This window comes from Dasypus novemcinctus, chromosome 21 (assembly GCF_030445035.2).
Source record: "Dasypus novemcinctus isolate mDasNov1 chromosome 21, mDasNov1.1.hap2, whole genome shotgun sequence".
NCBI classification, from domain to species: domain Eukaryota; kingdom Metazoa; phylum Chordata; class Mammalia; order Cingulata; family Dasypodidae; genus Dasypus; species Dasypus novemcinctus.
Window position 1 is genome coordinate 58,638,711 of NC_080693.1, and position 21,867 is coordinate 58,660,577.

General features: G+C 51.9%; 1 protein-coding gene across 1 annotated transcript; it reads left to right on the forward strand.

Annotated features, from left to right (window-relative positions):
* Positions 1 to 320: 320 nt before the first annotated feature.
* On the forward strand, positions 321 to 20,426 carry LOC101433694 (transcription factor CP2-like protein 1). The gene is given in 15 exon segments (XM_012523866.2): positions 321 to 425; positions 9,611 to 9,731; positions 9,734 to 9,760; positions 9,903 to 9,966; positions 11,062 to 11,183; positions 11,295 to 11,401; positions 15,999 to 16,038; positions 16,080 to 16,190; positions 16,416 to 16,564; positions 17,548 to 17,641; positions 18,031 to 18,101; positions 19,577 to 19,639; positions 19,796 to 19,847; positions 20,237 to 20,290; positions 20,389 to 20,426. Coding segments are annotated over 15 exon segments (1,218 nt in total).
* The last annotated feature ends 1,441 nt before the right edge of the window (positions 20,427 to 21,867 follow it).

Genomic DNA, 21,867 nt, shown 5'->3' on the forward strand with positions numbered 1-21,867 from the left:
GTCGCCTGGTCCCTCCCCCTGCCCTCCCCGGCTCCGCGGCGCCCTATGCAAATCAGGCTCTCAGCCATTGGCAGCCGCGCCGGCCGGAGGGCGTGCTGGGCGGGGCCTGGGGGGGCTCGACACGACGGGGAGGGGCTTGGAGGGTAGAGGCAGCGAGAGGGCAGTTTTACCCTAAAAAACCCGGGCGCGGAACGTGACAAGGTTGAGGGAAAGCTCGGGAGATCATATCAGAATCCGAAGGGGGCTGGGGAAGAGAGGTGATTGGGACTACAGCAGGAGAGCGGACAGGAGATTCAAGCTAGGACTTCCAGATAGAGGAGATGACGTTAGAGCAGGAAGAGTTGGTGTCCTTCTGTCCCGTTAAACAGATGTCCGACTGTGCTGGAGAGGCCATCCTCACAAATATACACACCATGGACTACGGGGTAGGGCTTTCCTGAAGCAGGGAAGGGACGACTTGGTATCCAGGTCAAAGGCCAGGTCAGATAAGTCCTCCTTTGTGGTTGGAAAGCAGGACAATTTTATTCTTTCCAGGCTTGGTGCCTGGACCTAAGCGGAGAAGAGGCCTCAGTCCCACACCTAAAGTCCCCACAACTTTCTGAGACACCACCCCCCTTCCCAAGATCCTACCCCAACTGGAGTTAGACGAGAAGGTAGGGGGAGGTGGGTGATGTCTTGCCCTCCAAGGTGGCCCCTCTCCACCTGGCCTGAAGGTGACTCTTCTAATGCAATTCCCCAAGGCCCCTCCCTCACCTCCAGCCCCGTTTCCTACTGTTCTTTCTAGCCCTAAGATGTCCAGTGTCATCTCTTGACCTTTCCAAGGAAAGAGAAGTAGGTTGGGGGCTGAGAGAACACTTCACTGGATCTAAGTTTCCCCCCTCCAGGGTCTCCTCCACTCTGGGTAAAGAAGTAGCAGGGGCAGCCAGGGAGGGAAAAGGTGGTGACGGGGGTCCTGCCTTATGCCAGCCCTAGAAGAGAGGGGCTGCCACCTCCTCTCCCATGACATACTTACCCATTCATGCTATCTCGGTCCTCCCAAGGATGAGCTCACCATTGGGGGGCTGCTCAGGTTACTGTGTCCAGGAGTAGAGATTTATCTACCAGTGACAGAAGGAGGGCAAGGGCAGGCATGAGGGCTGGGGGGAGGGGCTTGGTCCCCTGGGTTTGATCAAGAAGGGGCTTCTGTGTTTAGACACCTCTTGGAGATGTGGTACCCCAGTTCCCTGACTCCCCCCACACACATAGCAGGAGCTCTGGGTTCCTTAGGGTTCGATACCTAATACAGTCACCAAGTCACTGTGTGACCTTGGGCAGATCATGAATCTTTTTAGAGCCTTGATTCCTTGTCTGCAAAATGGAGAATGTACCTACCTCACTGAGGTGTTAGGAGAAAAAAGGAGATAATGCAGTGTGGCTCTTAGCCCAGGGGAGATAGGCAGGGAAAGTTATTATTTTTTCTTTCCCTTTTTCCTTCTGGGAGATTTGTTGTTTCCCAGTGCTTTCGCTAAAGTAGAGAGAAGAAAACATCTTCCTTCCTCACTTTCCTTAGCAATTTGGAGCCTGGTATTCCATAGGGAATCCAACCCAGAAGAAGTGGCTACGCATGGACAAAGATTCTCTCTAGACACGGAAAGGACTTCCCATAGGAGCAGCAGTGCCGCCCACCCAGGAAAGCCAGGGAGTCGGAGGACTGGCCCTGGGGCCCCCCGGTCTGAGCATCAGAAGCCTGAGGAGGGAGGCACACAGCGGGAAGGGGGCTGAATCCCATGACCTCTGGGTGTCCTTTCTGGCCTGCAGCCTTTGTGTTTCCCAGTGGTTCTTCACGAACTAGCTAGGTCTGAGTCATTTCTCTCAGTGCTGACAACCCCCACTGCAGTGGCTCGGGGACACGGCAGGGGCAGCTGGTCTAGCTTCTCCCAGGGAAGAAGGGACATGGTCCCATCTCAGACTCAGAGGCCAGAAGGGAGGGGTGGGCAGAGTAAGGTGCTGAAAACCCGAGTGGCTGGCTTTTCCCAGAGCCCAGCTCTAGCGAGGGGGCTCCTGGGGTGGGGCGGGCCATCGTGGCTGGGAGCCGAGTCTCAGAAGAGGACCAGGGTCATGAGGGCTGGGGACACAGAGGTCTCACCTACCTCCCCCCACCAGTCCACCGTGGAGCCCCACAGGCAGATATCTCTCTAATGAGCTAAGGCCCATGACAGGCAACGGTAATTATGATTTCATGGAAATATAGAAGACACTTATGCAAGTGCCTGACATACTTCCTGGCTGTGGCATCTGGGACAGCCAGGTCCCCAGGGGAAGGGGGAGGGCCCCCAGCCCCTGCTGCCACCAGCCCCTGGACTGCGGGACCCTGGCATAGAGCCACCCTCCCTCAGCGGGTGGCACTGTCCCTAATGCTCCCTGCAGGAGCTCCTCCCTCCCTCCATGCCCCAGGCTCCCTAGAAGGGAAAACACAGGCTCCCGTGTATGCCCCCCCAAGCCGAGGCCCCCTGGGAGACCTGTTCCTACGTGAGGCGGTGCTAGAGTGGGACGTTTCCCTCTCCTCAGTTCAGAACACCCATCTCTCCAGGAAGACGCGCATTCCTTCTGTTTCTTTTTCACTTGAGTCTGGGGACGCAGGGCTGACAGCAGCCATGGGGTGGGGGGTTGTCATAGCCTCTGGCTGCTCCTCCTGCTCCATGCCTCCAATAGTGCCCTGAAGCCACTGCTTTCTTTCTCTTGTCCATTCCCTCTACCCACCCACTGGAGCATCCGTTACCAAGGTAACAGCCATGTCATCACTTTGGGGTGGGCAAGGGGGTGGAGCCTCGTCGTTTGGTGGGGGAGCGTTAAGGGCTAGAATTTTGGAGAGAGAAGCACTGGGGGCCCCAAATTCCCAAAGGAAGATCTTTTGCCTGAGAGGAGCCAAGTGCAGATTGGGGTGGGGGTGGGGTTGCTGCTGAGAGTTGGGAACGAGGGAGACCGACATCTGGAATGCAACCGGGTCCTGGTGTTGGAGGTGAAGATGCCCCTGGCCTGCTGGGTCCATTGTGAAGTGCTGATGTCCAAGGGACTTGGAGGGAGAGGACGGAACCAGCTCCCTGGGGTCGTTTGTTTGCCCCTCCTAGGTAGAGGTTTTCTGGTGGGGAGAGCCTAGACTCAGCAGAAGCAGCCCCCCCTCTGCTCCCTGCAGACTGCACAGAAAGCAGCGCTGGACGTCCGGTGCCCAGGCCTGCCCAGGGGGAGTCTTGGTGGGGCTACATTTGTTTTTTCCATTTTTATTGTGGTAACAAATATCCAGGCTACGATTTCCCATTTTAACCACGTTCAAGTATGCAATTCAGTGGTGTTAATGACAGACACAGTGTGCTCCCGTCACAGCCGCCTTGTGCCTGCACTTGAGACATCGAAACCATGAGCTCTTGCTAAGTGCCTGGCTCTGGCACCAGGGGTGCCTGCGCTCTGGGTCCTCCTACAAGTCCTAACCCAGAGAGTGCGGTCGAGCAGAGGGCCTGTCAGAGCTGCCTGAGGGCGGGGAGCGGTGGGGAGCAGAGGGGACAGTGCAGTTGCACCTGGAGCTGAGTTTTGGCAGAGGTCATCAAGGGGACTGGAGGGGAGAGGGGCCAGAGTGTCCAGGCAGAGGAGGGGGCCGGACAGAGGCTCAGAGATGGGAGACAGAGAAGCCTGTTCTGGAAGCTGTTGGTAAGTTGGGTGACTGTAGCAGGTGTGTGCGGGGAGGGGTAGTAGTAGTGAAAGAGGAAAAAGTGGACTGACGGCCTTAAAGGCTGCGCTGGGGAACTGGGTTTTTCCTGCCCACCGGAGCTCAGCTGAGTAGACCCCGGTACCCTGAGGGGCGGCGTGGAGGAGGCCAAGGGGTTCACCCTGGAAAGGAAGTTAAAGGCATGACTCTAGATTAAATGTTTCTGCAAACCTTGCTTTCGACTCCAAGATGATCTGTGTTAGTTTTTCGAATGAAAGAATGATTTTGACCATTAACTGTTGTGTGCCACTGATGCCCTGGAAGGCGGGCCGGGGTTCCCTAGGGGCTCCCGCAGCCCGCTTGAGAATGGCGCTTGGGCTGATGGAAGGCCACGGAGGGTTCTCTGCCAAGGAGTGCTTCCTGTGTCTCGAAAGGCCCTTGGCTCGCTGCACTGGAGGGTTCTTCAGTCCTTCTGCCCAAACGCTGTGCTGTGTCTTGGCCTGGGTGACGGCCTGCATGGCAGATGTGCAGAGCAGAGAGGTGACTCAGAGGCTGGTCCACTCCTTACCAGCTTGTGACCTTTGACAAGCTGTACACTTCGGTTTCCTAGTCTGTAAAATGGGGACGGTCCTAAGGGGTGTTGTGAATGTGCCCTGGGTCTGGGGCTCCACCCTTACCTCCCTCCTCCCTCTTCTGAGGTCCAGCTGCTGCCCATGCCTGCAATGCCTTTCCCGGCCCTGCTGCATATCCTGAGGGCATTCCCAAGCCACGGAGGACCCCTAGCCCTATGCGGGAGGAGGCCACCAATCCCCGGCCCCTCCCCGCCCGGTCATCAAAGCCCCCATCTCCCCAACCCCAGCCGTCCAGCCACCCTAAGTGGTATATCCCCGTTTTGCAGCAGGGAAGGCTGAGGCTCAGGTTCCTGGCTCTGACACTTCTTTGGGTGCCGTGGAATGAGTGTCTGAATGAGGATGGCTGCCCCTCTCGGTCCCTCTTTCTTTGGGGCAGGAGTAGGCATCTCTGTTCAACTCTTCAGATGGAGTGTTGCCTGGGGTTTCATTTTAAAATTCCACACGTGTTCAGGCAGGGTGCTTTTCAGTGCAGTGATTAAGAGTGGGATGGCCACCCAGACGGCCTGGGTTCCAATCTTGACTTCTCCTAGTTATGTGACCTTGGGCTAGCTACTTAACTTCTCTGAGCTTGGGAAGGGTAGCAGGGGAAAGGCAACTACCTCATAAGGTATAGAGTTTGAAAGGCAGCCTGAAGTCATACTGAGCACCAAAGAGCCACTTATTAATTAAATAGACCTTCTACACACTGACACTTAAAAGTGTAAATAAACTTAGGGAAGGGGTTGTGGCTCAACTGATAGAGCATCTGCCTACCATATAGAGGGTCCAGGGTTCGATACCCAGGGCCTCCTGACCCATGTGGTGAGCTGGCCCGCATCAGTGCTGCCTGCGTACAAGGAGTGCACCCCGCAAGGAGAGCCACCCTGTGCGAAAAAAGCCCAGCCCAGGCAGGAGTGGTGATGCACACATGGAGAGCTGTCGCAGCAAGATGACGCAACAAAAAAAAAGTGACACAATTTCCCTGTGCCACATGACAAGAATGCAAGCAGACATAGAAGAACACATAGGGAATGGACACAGAGAGCAGACAGTGGGGGGAAGAGGAGAGAAATAAATAAAATAAACCTTTAAAAAAATAAATAAAATAAACCTATAACGTCCCAGGCACTGGGGATACAATGGAGAAAAAGACACCCGCTTTCACTGAAGGCTCGATTATCAGCCCATTCAGTTTTCACAAGAACCCTATGAAGTGGAGGCTTTCATCACTCCCTTTTCTGAGTCGAGGCACAGAGGCAGGAGGCGCAGGAGGGTTAAGTCACTTGCTCTAGCCCTAACCGTCGTGGAGCTTCCACTCTGCTGGGAAACAGACATTAGACAAAATACACAGTGACAAATTGCACACGGGGGCGGCTGCTGTGCAGGGATTTGAGGACGCTGTGCAGCGCAGAGGCAGGCAGGGGCAACAAAAGTGCCCTGGTCCAAAGGCCCCGACCCGCTGCAGGAAGGGTTAAGGAGCAGGCAGCAAGTTGGAAAGTGAACGAGCCTTTCCAGCAGAAACTCCCCTGCCCGCCGGAGAGCCTTCGCGTGGGCATGCACACTCGCAGGCGCAGGCGCACACCCTCCTGCAAGAGGGGTGGTGGCGAGACTACAGGAAACGTTTCCTGGGATGCAGAGCGAGACGCCAAAATCAAGGAGAGAGCCTCGGAGGGCGCCGAAGGCCCACCCATGGTCTAGCTCATCTCCTTGCCGGGAGATGGCACCACCTGTCTGGGGCGGGGGCCTTTGTGCACACAGACACGCAGAACACACAGGCATTGCCTCCCGTGTGTGTATGTGTCTGTGGACATGAGCTCTCATCCACTCCTTTCCTCTTCATTTTACCTGGAACTCCGTTCCCAGGCCCTTTGGCCATCAGTGTGAGGGGGAACCCGGGAGGCCTGAGCCCCCAGTAGGGCGGATTGGACCGCTGGAGTCTCACACACTAGCGTGAAGGAGACGGCCCAGGCCCCCCCCCACAGCGTTCTGTTGAACGAATGAATCAATGAGTGAATGCAGAATGCTTCACCTCTCAGCCCCTCTCTCTCCCACTCTCAAGATTGGGATGTTGCCTGGGGATATAAAACAAAACAGTTTGGACAAAGGTGAAGAACGACACTGAACTGTTGTTTCTCAGCAGTTTTTGCAGCTCGTAAGTTATTTTGTTGGCTTAGGGAACCCCAAAGCACGTTATTAAGATCAGGTTAGGCAATGCCCTAGAAAATGTTAAGAGCATTTTGGGTGGGGAAAAGTGCATTAAAAAAAAAAAAATCACCACAGTGAAGCAGATGTGGCTCAAGCAATTGGCTTCCTGCCTGCCACAGGGGAGGTCTCCGGTTCGGTTCCCAGAGAAGACAAGCTGGAGGGGTGAGCTGACGCAACAAGAGAGACACAAAGAGGAAAGACAATGAGAGACACAATAAACCAGGGAGCTGAGGTGGCTCAGGTGATTGAGCGCCTCTCTTCCACATGGGAGGTCCTGGTTTTGGTTCCTGGTGCCTTCTAAAGAGAAGAGAGCAGACAGTGAGCACAAGCAATGATGGGGGTGGGGGTAAATAAATAAAATAAATCTTTGAAAAAAAATCACCACAGACTGGTAGTTGTCAAGGGCTGGGCAGGGAGGGGAAAGGGAAGCAACTGCTTAGTGGGTCCTGGGATTCTTTTGGGGCAATGAACATGTTTTGGAACTTGATAGAGGTAGCAATTGCACAAGACTGTAAATGTGCTAAATGTCACTGAATTGTTCACTTTAAAATGGTTACTTTTATGCTCACCTCAAAAAAAAGATGGCACCCTAAAAATCGTCCCTGAAATGTCCCACGTTGGAGGAAGTTTCTGAGATGGTGATGACTGGCTGCTGTGGGGGAGGGCCCAGGAAAACCAGGAGTGCGTTCAGCCGCACATGGACGGGTGAGGCGCCCAGAGACCGAGATGGGCAGGTGGAGGGAGGGCAGAGAGCGAGAGGCCAGAGGTGGTCCTCAGAGTGAGAAGGGGGACACCCAGAGATGGGGGGGCGGGTCTGGAATTGGCGTTTGTATTAGGGAAGCAGAACTGACAAGAGGTATAGATTTATATAATGTGTATTATATATTACATTCTATACATACGTAAAAACGAGATTTTTAATAGGAATTTTCTCACATGACTGTGGGGATGGGCAGGTCCAAATTCTGTAGGGGAGGCTACAAGCCAGGAACCCTGATGAAGATTTTCAATGAATTCCCCAGGAGATGTTGGCTGGCTGAAGAAGATACAGAAATTCTCCCTTCTGACTGCTGAAATCATCCCTTTTCTTAAGACCTTCAGCCTCCTGGATGAGAATTCTTTCTGTGTTGAAGGCAGTCTTCTCAGTTGATGGTAGACATAATCGGCCATAGATGCAATCAACTTACTGATGACTTAAGTTCACGAAATATCCTCACAGTAACAATAAAGCTAGTGCTTGCTTGACCAAACAGCTGAAAACTGTAACATGGCCAAGGTGACACACGAAAACCATCACAGTGCCCCGTGCCAACTTCAACCGTCTGCCTCCACACCTCCCACAAGCTTCCATCCCACCTGCTCATCTCCCTGCCCCACAGCCAGGAGCCTTGCCCCACCCCCACTCCAGATCACCTACTCTCCCCAGGCCAGGACCAGCCCTCCTCCATCCCTCCCTTTCCCCCTTCCCTTCTGTTGCTGGGATCCGGCTCTGACCTCTCTTGGAGGCTTTGATGAGCGCCCAGTGACTTCAACTCCAACTTTGGGCAATGGATCATTCTTGTAGTGGAGATAGCTCATGACGGGGCATCTCGGGTTTGTTCGGCCCCTGGTGGGAATATTCCCATTCCCTCCCTTTTCTCCCTGCTCCCATTTTACCTGGCCACATGGGAGGAAGACGCATGCACAGGACCAAGGGCACAAGTACCTAGAGATGAGGTACCCCTTTGGCTTTCCCCTTTCCCCAGACAGGCCACTCTGTGTCACCAAGCTGGAACAGCCAGGGTCACACCAGGTCAGGCCACACGTTCAGAGTCCCCTCTCTGATTTTTGCAAGCTCCTAGGGCTGTTTTTGCCAAACCCACTAGTTTTGGGGTGGGCGCAGGGGGCCCCACAGTGACAACGGTTGCTGGGAGTGGGCCAGGAAGCACCATAAACACCGTCCACTCATGCCCAGGGGCGGGGAGTGGGGTAGAGGGACCAGCCCCTCTGCTGCTCCCCCCACCTCCACTGCCTGGGGGGGGGGAAGCACCACCCCTGGGTGTTTCCACAACAAGCCTGCTGTGTTCTGTAAACTCAGTCCCGCTAGCCAGGCGGCCTCCGGTGAAAGGACAGGTGTTCTGCCGTCACTGCACCTGCATGTGGTGGTGCGAGGGGAGAGGCCAAGAGGAGCGAAGGCCCTTTGTGGATCCACGTGATGCTGAGCGTCTGCTTGTCCTGTCCCCTGGAGTGGACAGACTCCTTCCGGTGGTTTCATGTGTCTTCAGGACTCAGTGTGGCCCATGGCTCTGGGGTCAGTCTTGAAGCTGAGGTTGCCCCTCAGTGTCCCTGGGCCCCTTGGGGACAGAGGCAGAGTGGATGTTCATCTCTGTCCCCCCATCTCCCTTTCGAGTTAATGACTGTTGGAGAGCCCTGGGGCCGCCAGTTCTTGACGTCCCCCATTTTGGTCTGCTCCCACAAGTCGCTAGCTTCCTAGAGCCCCTGCGTGCTCAGCGGGCCAGAGGCCGGGCGCCACCCTCCCGCGGAAGGCGGCTGCGCGTAAAGGCCGAGGCCGGCCCGCAGCAAGGGGTCCCGCCCTGCCCAGCCTGAGCCTCTGGCGCGCTCCGGGCCCTGCCTCCTCTCCAAGATGCTGTTTTGGCACAACCAGCAGGAGCACCTGTGGCCCAGTCCTGGGGACCTGTACCCCGGGTCCCCTGTCAGCCTGCTCAGGTAAGGCCTGGGTCCCTTCCCACCCCCCAGGAAGGGACCTGTCTGAAGGTGGGGTGGCCTGGGTTTCAAATCCGGGGAGTGGGCTTCCTGTGCCTGGGCTCCTTTGGGGGTGGGGAAGTGGTCAGATGACTCTGGAGTTGGGTGGGTCCTGGGACATCTCAAAAGACCCTGAGCACCCACCCACTCAAGACATTTTGGGAGGGGCCTTTTCTGGGTATCAGGCAAACTGAGGTTGAAACGGCAGGCACGAATCTGAGACTGACCCCTGGAGGGTCTCCTGGAGCCCTCAGGCCCTGGCTGCCACCGGGCGCCTGGCACAGGACCCTGCAGGCTCCCCGGAGGGAAGGTCTGGCATAGAGAATCCAGGCTCCCAAGGGCCGCAGCAGCAGTGCCCCCCTCTCCCTGGCAGGGAGCCCCTGCCCTTACCCTACCTGAAGCAGGAGGAGCTGCCGAACGTCCCCGGCACGGAGCCCCCTGCCCCGTGTTCCAGCACGTGCTCTGTGCGGCCACCTCGCCAGCCACGAAGGAGCAGGAGAGACCCTCAGCTTCCTGAACCAGGGTACACCAGCCCTGGGGCTGGGAAGGGTTTGGGGGGCAGCCAGTGCTGGCGGCTGGGCCCAGGGTGGGCTGAGCTGGATGTACCACCTCTGACCTCGGAGTGGTGTTCATACCCCGCCGTCCCCCGCCCCGATTGTTCCCAGGCCAGTCCTGTGAGCTGCAGGTGCTCTGCAACCACAAGGTGGATGATGTCGCCCAGGGCCCCCGGCTGCTGAAGGGAGGTAAACCCCTTCCCCAGAACTGTCATTGCTGTGATGCCATTGTCAGGTAGGACCCCCTCAAGCCTATCATTTAATTTGACCTTCACAACAGCTCAGAGGGGAGCAGGAATTGTGGGAACTGAGACACAGAGAGGTTAAGTATTTTCTCAAGGACACACAGCTGCTAAGTAACAGAATGGAGATTTAGAAATATATTTGGTTTTATTCACATACAAGATTCCTTCTCTCAAAAAATATTTATTTAGTCTCCATTCTTTGCCAGAATTTGTTCTGTGACCTAGGGATTCAGCAGCAAAGAGACAGGTGTAGTCCCCTGTGCCCCCCACCAAGGGCTTGCATTCTCCTGGGTTAGTGGAACATAAAGTTACACAAGTCGGAAAGTGGACTTGGCCCAACAGATAGGGCGTCCGTCTACCACATGGGAGGTCCAGGGTTCAAACCCAGGGCCTCCTGACCCGTGTGGTGAGCTGGCCCACGTGCAGTGCTGATGCACGCAAGGAGTGCCCTGCCACGCAGGGGTGTCCCCCGTGTAAGGAAGTCCCATGCGCAAAGAGTGCGCCCCGCAAGGAGAGCCGTGTGGCGCAAAAAAAAAGTGTTGCCTGCCCAGGAGTGGCACTGCACACACACAGAGCTGATTCAGCAAGATGGCACAACAAAAAGAGACACAGATTCCTGGTGCCACTGACAAGAATGCAAGTGGACACAGAAGAACACACAGCAAATGGTGGGGGAGGAGGGGAGAGAAATAAATAAAAAATAAATCTTAAAAAAAAAACCCACCATGTATTCATTAAAAAAAAAGTTACGCAGTCATTCTCTTACAAATGACTCTAAGTGCTGCGAGGAAAGGAAAAGAAAAGAAACAGGTAGAGTGCCTACAGGTGGCCTACAGGTGGGACATGATGAACAGCTCAGGAAGCTGGCACTGGGGCCTCTAGGTTACTTTCCCCTGTTTCTCAGCTTGTGAGTGGCAGGTGGGCATCTGAGCAGCCTGGGGGTGGGAAGCAAAGTGGGGGTGCAGGTGGGATGGTTGGTCCAACCCAGATGTGGGGACTGGAACCCTCTGACCTGCGAGGCACAGCCTCCTGGGCTTGCGGAGCGTGGCACGCGTGGAGTTTCGTGAGCGGCGCCTGCAGCACGCGGAGCAGCAGCAGCTGGAGGGGTGGAGGTGGAGCCGGCCTGGGGACCGCATCCTGGACATCGGTGGGTGAGCCGAGAGGGCCCGGGACCTTTCCAGGGCTGCTTTCTGGCTCAGAAGCCCTTGGGGTGGAGAGGGCTGAGCCTTACTCCCAGCTTGCCACCCCACGCCTGCAGATGTGCCACTGTCCGTGGAGGTGATAGAACCCCAAGTGCCGCCCTCACAACTCAACACCGTGGAGTTTCACTGGGACCCGGCCAAGAGGACCTCCCTCTTCCTGCAGGCGGGCCTGAGGCGGGGAAGAAGGCGAATGTGGGGGGGAGCGAGGGGACAATAAGAATGAATCATGAAGAACAGACAACCGGGGGGTGGGGGAGAAGGGGAGAGAAATAAATAAATACATAAATCTTAAAAAAAAAAAAAGAATCATGAATGTACAGCTCTGTGATTACACCAAATGCCATTGATTGTACACTTTAGATAAACTGCCTGGTTTGTGAACAACAACAAAAATAATAAGGTGGGTTGGGGAAAAAATACACCAAAAGCAAGATATGGACTATCATTAGCAATAATACCTTAACAATGCTTTTTCATAATTTGTTACAAATGTTTGACAATGGAAGCTATTGGTGGCGGGGTGATGTACGGGAGGCCTGCATGATGTTATGCATGCTTGTTTTATAAGTTCACAACTTTTACTATACATTTACTGTTTATATATGGTCAATAACTAAAAAAAAAAAACCACCAGAAAGCAACTAGAAGAAAAAAATGTGATAAATGTTTATCAAGTCTCAGTGTAAGGAAGGATTTGTTAAACATTAAAGCAATGGAAGAAATAAAGAGTAGTATTTAGCTTTATGGAAAGTAATGATCTGCAATACATAGGCAAAATTTAAAGGGGTCATCAGATAGGAAAAAATTCCCATAAATGACATACAATGTGTTATATCATTTTATATATAAAGAGTTCTTATACATCAATAAGAAAAAAATAGATGAAAGCTCAATAGAAAAATGGGCAAATGAGCAATTTATATAAGGATACAAATAGCCAGTAGATATAGATAGTTCAACCTCATAAAATCCAGCCTGAGAAATGCTAATTAAAATTATATATATATTACAAAATAGTGCAGGAGAGAGTATAATCTACAATGTAAACAATAATCTATGCTCAGTGGCAGTGCTCCAAAATGTCTGTATCAATTGCAACAAATGTACCACACACACAAAAATTATATATTTAAACTGCCAAAGACTTTTAAGAAAACTATTATTGGTAAGTGTATTAGTCAGCCAAAAGCGGTGCTGATGCAAAATACCAGAAACTGGTTGGTTTTTATAAAGGGTATTTATTTGGGGGAGGAGCTTACAGATACCAGGCCATAAAGCATAAGTTACTTCTCTCACCAAAGTCTATTTTCACAGTTTGGAGCCAGATGGCTGCCGACGTCTGCCAGGGTTCAGACTTCCTGGGTTCCTCCCTTCCAGGGTCTTGCTTCTCTCTGGGTTCAAGGTTCCTTTCTTCCCAGGGCTTGCTTCTTCCTGGGCTCAGGGTCCTCTCTTTCTGGGGCTGGCTTCTCTTTCCCTTGTGAGCTTACTTTCCAGGGCTCCAGCTTAAGGCTTCAGCATCAAACTCCAACATCAAAAACCCTCAACTCTGTCTTTTGCCATGCCTTTCATCTGCAAGTCCCCACCCACCAATGCCCTACTGACACAAGAGGTTTATTTGATTACTTAATCAAGTAATTACTTAATCAAGGAATTACTTAATCAAGTAAACCTCTGAAGCCAAAATAATCTAATATGCCCAGAGGAAAAGATCAGTTTATAAACATCCAATATTTCTTTTTGGAATTCATCAATAGTGTCAAACTGCTACAGTAAGGTTTGAGGAAAAAGGGATCCTCAGGTCCTAGGAGTACAAATTGAGGTACCCATTTTGTAGGGTGACACTCAGGCAAAATTGTTTAAATGTAATGTGTTGTATTCTTTTACCTAGTAGTTTCCCCTTCAAGAATTTATCCTGTAGTAGCGTTCAAGTAAAACACAAAGATATGTTTACCAGCTGTTCATGGCAGTGTTACTCTTCATTTTAAAAGATGTGAAACAATTAAAAGGCCCATTGGAAAAGGATTAGCTTTTTAAATAAGTTAGAGTACAGTCATACAATGGAAATTATGTATCCACCAAAAATTATGTCTCTGAGGCCGGGGCAGCCCAGGGGTCCTTTAGAGGGCAGGAGCGACGCTATGACGTTAGAGCGTGGAGGAACCTTGGGAGCGTTACCCTTGGCAGAGGGGCAGGCCACCTAGGGACAAGGATGGTGTGATATCGTTCCAGACAGAATCCTGCTGGATTCCCGGGGATAGTGGGCAGATTGGAACTTGCTCAGGGAATGAGAGGAGGGGGAAAGGGGAAGTGTTTGGGTGTTAAAACCTAGCAGTGTTATTAAAAAGCAAGGCAGTGTTATTTAAAAAATATGTATCTCTGAAAAAATAAAGGGAAACTGCTTCCCTGTAAGTGAAAAAGGGCAGAACAGAAACTTGTATTTAAAATTTGATTCTTGTTTTGTAAAAGAAAATGTGTGTAGATATATATGTGTGTGTATGTGTAGAGAAAAGATGGGAAGAAACAAACATGGTTATCTCAGATGGGATAGTAGGACATGCCCATATTTTTCTTTTTTTTTAAGATTTTATTTTATTTATTTCTCTCCCCTCCCCCCCCCACCCCCCCCCCCCCACCCCAGGTTGTCTGCTTGCTGTGTCCATTCACTGCGTGCTCTTCTGCATCTGCTTGCATTATCTGGCAGCACTGGGAAATTGTGTCTCTTTTTTGTTGCATCATCTTGCTGCGTCAACTCTCCGTGTGTGGGGCACCACTTGGCTGTGCTTTTTTCATGTGGGGTGGCTCTCCTTACGGGGAGCACTCCTTGTGCACATCGAACCCTGGACCCTCCACATGGTAGATGGACACTCCATCAGTTGAGCCATGTCGGCTTGCCTGTATTTTTCTTTATATCTTTTCAGTGTTCTCCACACTTTCTACATTGTATGCATTTCCCTTTATAACCACACAATATTTTTTAAAGCCATTTTTTCTGGGTGTCCACCATAGGCTAAGTATTTTCACGAAGAATCAGGTGAGCCTCCTCTGTGAGCCTTCATTTCTTCACCTGCAAAGTTAGACTCTGTTCATCATAGGATGGAAGGAGGGCAGCAGCGGGCCCTGGAATCCTAGTGTTAAGCAGGACGCAGAGGCTTTCGGCCATGTGAGATGGCAGGCCAGGAAGGCTTCCCTGGAGAAGATTGCTAGATTTAGCAAATAAAATACAGGATGCCCACTTAAAGTTGAAGTTCAGATAAATACTTTTTTAGTATAAGTATGTCCCATGCAATATTTGGGGCATATTTGTGCTAAATTTTTTTTGTTTTTTATCTGAACTTCAACTTTAACTGGACATGATATATTTTGCCTGACTTCCCTACCCCAGAAGGGTATGTCTTGGTTGGATTTGAGTGGGGAGACAACGCGTAGGGAGAGCTATGCAGGTGTGTGGGGTTATGATTAGACTGGCCAGGTGGGTCAGTGGGTCAATAGGTTTATTGGTGGGTGAGGGACAGCAGTGTGCCAGAGGCTTGCCTTGACTCTTTAGGGTTCTGGAATGGCAGTGTCAGGGACTGTCTTAGTTTCCAGTTGCTCTGAGAAAGACCACACAATGGGTTGACTTAAACAATGGGAATTTTTTGCCTTAGGATTTGAGAGGCTGGAAGGCTTGCTTCCTGCCAGGGTCAGTCAGTGTTTGGTGTTCCGGCAGGCTGGCAATCTTCGAGTTCCCTGGTTTTCCTGCCACAGAGCGATGTATTCTCCTTTGTCTTCTGAGGTTTTTGCTGGCTTCTGGCTTCTGGCTCCTCTCTGTGGCTTTCTCCCTATCAGGCCTCCAGTAATCTAAGCCCCATCCTGATTCAGTTTGGCCACACCTTTACTAAAAATAACATCTTCAAAGGGTCCTATTTACAATGCATTCACACCCACAGGGACTAAGAACAGGTCTAAATTGGGGTACCTAATTCAACCCATAACCATGGGGAGCCATTGAAGGTTTTGAACAAGAGAAAAGAACCTAATAAAGAGATGTTTTAAGAATAGACACTGGTTGGGCTTGGAGGACTGTGGGGCAACTGACTGACAGATGTCAGGCAGGTAACTAACAAGTGTTGGCTGGAATCCCTTGCATATGGGTGGGGCCTGGAGCCACCTGTGGGTTAAAAAATTTTTTTTTAATTGCCTTTAAAAAAAAAGATACATAGATCACAAAAAATATTACGTTAAAAAATATAAGAGGTGCCCATATACCCCACACCCCACCCCACCCCACTCCTCCCACATCAGCAACCTCTTTCATCACCGTGGGACATTCACTGCATTTGGTGAATACATTTTGGAGCACTGCCACACGGCATGCATTATAGTTTACATTGTAGTTTACACTCTCCCCCAGTCCATTCAGTGGGTTATAGCAGGATATATAGTGTCCAGCATCTGTCCCTGCAACGTCGTTTAGGACAACCTCAGGTCCCCAAAATGCCCCCACATCATATCGCTTCTTCCCTCTCCCTGCCCTCAGCCACTACCGTGGCCACTGTCTCCACATCAATGATACAATTTCTTCCATTGCTAGAGTCACAGCACTTCTATAGTAGAATACCAGTAAGTCCTCTCTAATCCATATTTTATTCCTCCATCCTGTGGCCCCTGGGATGGTGATATCCACTCCACCTCTAAATCGAGAGGGGGCTTAGATCCCACATGGCTGATGGATGCGATTCTCTTGCTCTGTTGGTCAGTTCGTTGCGTCATCTCCGCCTCAGGTTCACTGCATCAGCACTGAGTTCACACCTCGAAAGAAAGGTGGAGGGGTGGGTGGGTGGAAAAAAAAAAAAAAAAGAAAGGTGGAGAGAAAGGCGTCCCCTCCCGCCTCCGGATCAATGCCTTCGAGCCCAGTGACAAGGGGCTCCCGCTGGAACACCTGCACTCGGCTGGCTGCCTCACCAAGGTGCTCAAGGTGCAGGCAGCGCCGGGCTTGCCCTCCCCTCCCCACCACGCTGCCCCTGCCTCGCTGGCTGCGCGGGCCCTGGCCCTGCTGCCTGGCGGGCCCCTCTCTGGGACTGTCTCCTCAGTACAGAGTGAAGGGCTCAATCTTTTTCAGCGCCTGTCTGGTGGAGCCTCTTAAAGAGCAGTAGGCAGGTAAACAGGGGGCCTCTGATGCCTCCTTGTCACCCTCTTGTAACCCAGAGGAGCTGACCGGAAACTGAAGACTGACCGGGAGAAGACTGAGAAACAGCCCCTGCACCAGAGAGGCAAATACCAGACTGCTCGTGAGAGCCCAGTCTTCATGGAGGTGTGTGGAGGGGGCAGCGGAGGAAAGGTCCTGGTGGTACAGAGGGGGAAACTGAGGCCTCGAGGGCTGCGGCTGCTCCAGGGGAACCCCCTCCCCCCACCCCACCCCGCACCTCAGGGGTGCCACCCATTTCCTACTGTTCAAGGCCTCCAGGGGCCTTGCAGACCACGCCTCCAGGCTGCTGCTCCTGCACCGAGGCCTCCACTTACCTCTACACTCTGCTCCCTCTACCCGGAGCACCCCTCCCTCCCAGCACACACCAGCTAGCTCCTCCAGCTGGTTTACTCTCTTCCTTTGTGTTGGAACTTCCCTGGGTCTCCCTTTGGGGGCAGATACCCTTGTCAGTGCCTGACAGGTGAGTGAACAGCCTGCTGTTTTTTTGTCCACAGTGCTCTCCGTGGCCAGAGCCCAGGGCAGCACTCCCCCCGCCACTCAGCCCTCTGGCTCTGACCTCCCCTCCCACCTGCAAGCTCCTGACCCCCCCGAGAGGTGAGGCAGGATGGGCGCTCTCCTGCCAGCCCTTTGGCCTTGGGATGGCTGCGGTGAAGCGTCTCAGCCCTGCACCTCCGGGGGAATGTGTCAGGGGAGACATGGGCAGGCCCTGCATCCCCTGGCAGCCCTCGGGGTAGGGGGGTAGGGAAGGAGAGTGGCTGCTCTGCTCCGTGAAGCCCGAGTCTCTGCTTATCTTTGCAGCCTCTGCTCACTGCCACTCGCTTTGGACACCGCGAGCAGCCCAGTTGAGGTAAAGTCTTCCCTTCCCAACCTAAAGCCTCTGGGGCTTCCTCTCACTTTCCATAACTGCTTGGCCCTGCCCCCTGGTGGGCAGATGTGGTATGGCCGCAGGCTGCAAGTCAGTTCCCTGTTAGGGATAGCGGCTCCTCCAAAACAGGTTAAGCCTCCCCTCTCAGTCTTGGGGCTCCCAAAGGCAGGGACTGTGTTTCTCCTCCCCCTTCCCCATCTGTGGGCTTCCTAATGGATGAGTCTATGGTGTTACTTGGACTGTCCTCTTTATACCGCAGGATCTGAACCCTGGAGCATCCATCCCAGAGACACAGCAGTGGTTGCTTTGGCACCGGTTCTCCAGCTACTGCCGGATGCTGGCCAACTTCACTGGTGAGGTTGAGGTCTGGTGGGTGCACCAGACCTGTAGGGGACAAGGCAGGACACTGAGGCAGGAAGCCTGTCCGTCCTGCCTTGCTGTGTGCCCTTCACCTAACCTTTACCGAGGACCTGGAGTTGCCCTGCACTTGCTAGGCGTTCTTCTCATGGATGAGCTCATATGATTTGTATACTACCCCTTGAGGACAGGGCCCACAGAAGTTAAATAACTTGCCCAATGACACACAGCTGGCCAGCCGCAATGCTAAGGTGGGAATCCAAGTTTGACTCCTTGTGTCCAAGCATACTTTGACTTTTTGTGGACTAATACTGAACCGTGTCTCTTGCCTTTCACCCTTGGTCCCAGGCCTCTTCCCCCAGTCTGGCCCTGTCTGACTCTGCAGGCGCTGATCTGCTGAAGCTTACCCGCCAGGACCTTATCCAGATCTGCGGCGCTGCTGACAGGATCCGTCTTGTCTTTTCTTTTTTTTTTTTTTAAAGATTTATTTATTTATTTAATTTCCCCCCCTCCCCTGGTTGTCTGTTCTTGGTGTCTTTTTGCTGCGTCTTGTTTCTTTGTCCGCTTCTGTTGTCGTCAGCGGCACGGGAAGTGTGGGCGGCGCCATTCCTGGGCAGGCTGCTCTTTCTTTTCACGCTGGGTGGCTCTCCTCACGGGCGCACTCCTTGCGCGTGGGGCTCCCCTACGCGGGGGACACCCTTGCGTGGCACGGCACTCCTTGCGCGCATCAGCACTGCGCATGGCCAGCTCCACACGGGTCAAGGAGGCCCGGGGTTTGAACCGCGGACCTCCCATATGGTAGATGGACGCCCTAACCACTGGGCCAAAGTCCGTTTCCCCAGGAAACGTCTTTTCAACACCCTTAGAGCCAGGTGCTGAGCACCGGCAGCCGGGGCCCCTCCGCACCGCAGTGGCTCTCACCAACCCAGTCAGCAGGGATAGTCTGAGTGTTAGAGCCAGAAGGCACCTGAAGGACCACTTTAATCCCACTGTTTTTTAGTGGAAGAAATTTAGGCCCAAGGATAGTAATCTGCCTAGGAGTAAGGCTGGCAGGGCTGGGCTGAAAGGTCAGTCAGCCTCCTGCGACTTCCTTCGTCACTCAGTTTCTGGGGGCACAGAATGGATTTTTCTCACCCACCCCAAGAGTCCAGCATGTTAAATGCCTAAGAAATATTTGTTGCCTGCCCCCACCCCGAGACTGGGGAGGCAGCTGGGGTCTCTCACAGGGATGGAGGCCAGAAATGGGAGCCAAGTTCAGATACGAAGGCCTGATACGTGAACTGTTTTCCTGGCCTAGGTCCATCCGTCATCAGCTGAATTTACATGTGGCTCAGGAGCTCTCAAGGCAAGAGAATGAGGCTCCTAAGGACCCCAGCTCAGGTGAAGTTCAGAACTCTTCCCCAGAAGACAAGAAACTCAGGTGTGCCTGCCTGAAACCTCTTCTGACCTGGGAAGAAGGCAATCCCACCATACCTGGGACCTAGGATGCCCTTCTTGGCATTCTCTCCTTGCCGTGACAGATTCTCTCCTTCCACAATGTCTACTTGGGTAGACATGATCTACTCCCCCACCTCCCATTTGTATGTGGGGTTAATCCATCATAACCATGTTATTGTACTTGGGTTTCAGTTGCTCATAGGTAGGTGTCTTTTAGTCTCTTCAGCCTGAGGGCTTCCTGTGGGCAGGGAATCTCTCTCCCCTCAGCCTGAGGCCCCTTCAAAGGTGAGAAATAGGGGAAGACTCAGTGGATCCACAAGACTTTTTCTTTTTTTAATCCTCCCCCCCCTCCTTCATCTGGACCCCCTTTCCCCACCTACCCCTGCCTCGGTGCTGTCAACCCTCCCCTTCAGGCTTTTACCAAGAGATCTCTTTGGATGAGCTCAGTGCTGTAAAGCTGATGGGGAAACTGGCGCAGCTCCTGGCTTTCCCAGCTGCTCAGATCCACCATCTTTCACCAGGGCCCCGGGGGCATCCTCATCCTCCTCAGTGACCAGGTAAAAGGGTGTTTCCTGCCATGTGACTCTGCAGAGGCCTTGCTCACAACTCCACCCCAGAATTACAGCAGGCCTCCTCAGGCCCGGCTTCCTTTCCCCAGCCCTAGTGTATTTTGCTTGGCTCAGGATTGTCCTAAAGGTCCCTTCTCCTTGCAGGTGGTCAAGAATCTTAAGGATGAATCATATTTTGTGGCCATGGTGAAGAAAGGTAGGGGTTTTAGGAGTGGGATGTATCTGGTGGCCGTAGAAGGGTAAAAAGGCTGCTCAGAGTGTTTCGTTCCCTAAAAGACATCAGGTTCCTTGAAGGTGTAAAGGTGGGGCTGTGTCCCAATCAACTGGCAAATGTCTGCTGAATGTCAACTGTGGGTCAGATAGACAAGACTGTTAAAAGGTAGTTACAGTTTAGGAAAAATGTGACTGAATACATGCACTCTGCTGAGGGTGAATTGCCCCCCACTGCTCTTGTCAGGGAGTTTATTATCTACAGGGGAAGGTGAGCTCCCCCCGCCAACATCATAGAGTACAGAGCACCTCTGGCCAGTCTGCTGGGGTTCTGGTTAGTCAGATTGCTTGGCTGACCACCCCCTGCTGTGCCAGGGCCTGGCATCCAGGCACAGGAAGGCTACACGAACAAGGTTTTGAAGAACCCTGGTGTGGCAGCATTCCAGGCTGCTGGAGCCCTGGGAGTAGAGTGGTAGTGGCCGCCGGGGGGCCGGTCTCATCCCAATTGTCCCTTTTACTGATTCCAGTGCAGAATCCAGATGGCTACTACTTGGTTCTGACCTAGGCCCAATGCCATGAAGGCTTGTTAAAAATCCTCAGCTGATTCAACAGGCTCCAGGTGAAGAACGAAACCATCTTGTGTCCTATCCCCTTTAGGCTCACTTTTCTTAAAACCCTGGTCACAGACTACCCTGCTCAGCCTTCTGAGCTGGCCAAATCTATGAGGCAAAAAAAAACCCAAAACACCCTGGCAATAGATAAGGAGCTTTTGCCATGAGCAATATTAGCTGCTAAACACTGTGTGTTAATTCATGTTTACTTAAACTTTATTCACCCTCCCTTTTTTAAAGTTAAAGGTTAATTTTTAAAAGGTATGTATTTTCAATGTGTTGCACTGATCAAACTATGTTCAGCTTTCTTTACTTTATGGCCCCCAAAGAGAGGTGTCCTCTGCTTACCTATAAGCTCAGCAAGGGATCGAATCTGGGACAAGAGAACAATTCTAGGTAGATTTTTCTTTTAATTAGTTTGGGCAAAAACTATTACTAAAGTCTCTGAAAGACTATTCAACATTCAAATCACTGTGCCTATTTACAACTTCAGTTACGGATATTTGGGAAATACTGTAGCTGTAGTATTTGAGGTTATAGGGCTGTCTTTTATTTTAAATTTTAAAAATTTAGGTGAATTTATTAATGCTTTACTTTTAAGTCTAAAGAAATCCTTCCCTGCACCAAGGTCATGAACATAATTTCCTATGGATACTTTAAGTTTAAATGTTAGTTTTGCCTTTCTCCTTTAGGTCTGTAATCCATATCTTATTTACTCTTTTTCTTCCCCTCCCCTAAAATTTTATTATGAAAATTTTCAGACATACAGAAGAGCTGAAAGAACTATATGTATAGTGAAAACTCATATGGAATGGAAGTAGGACCAAGGTATCCTGAATGATTATTTGACCATCATTTACCTCTGTTATTACTGAGCATCTTTTGTTATTACTGAGCCAGATGACCTTCGGCTATGGGAAGATAGGAATAAGGAAGTCTGCTAATCTTTTAAAGTTCAAACACCTAGGAGATGCCTTCCACTACAATCCAAAGCTGACTCAGTTAACATGAACAAAACAGATTAACTGTTTGCATCCCGGAAGGGACTGTATTGGCCCCAGATGGCTAATCCAGACTAAACATTTACTCTTATGCAGAATAATGAGTGGATGTCATGTGCAGTCTAGGATTCCACAGGGCTCCCCTAAGGGTGTTCAGCACAGTGTAGATACACTGAGACTTAAGTTCAGGTTGTTGCCTGGCTCTCGTGCTCACAAACTGCACATTGAAGTATCTGTTCAAATGAAGGGACTACAAGCATCTAACACAAGTGTTTACTTTATGCAATATTAGCTCTTTGAATCCTCACAGTTCGACAGAGTAGGTACCATTATCCCCATTTTACCAGTGAAGATCTAAGACAAAGGGGCTAAACAGCCAAGGTCATCTAGGCAT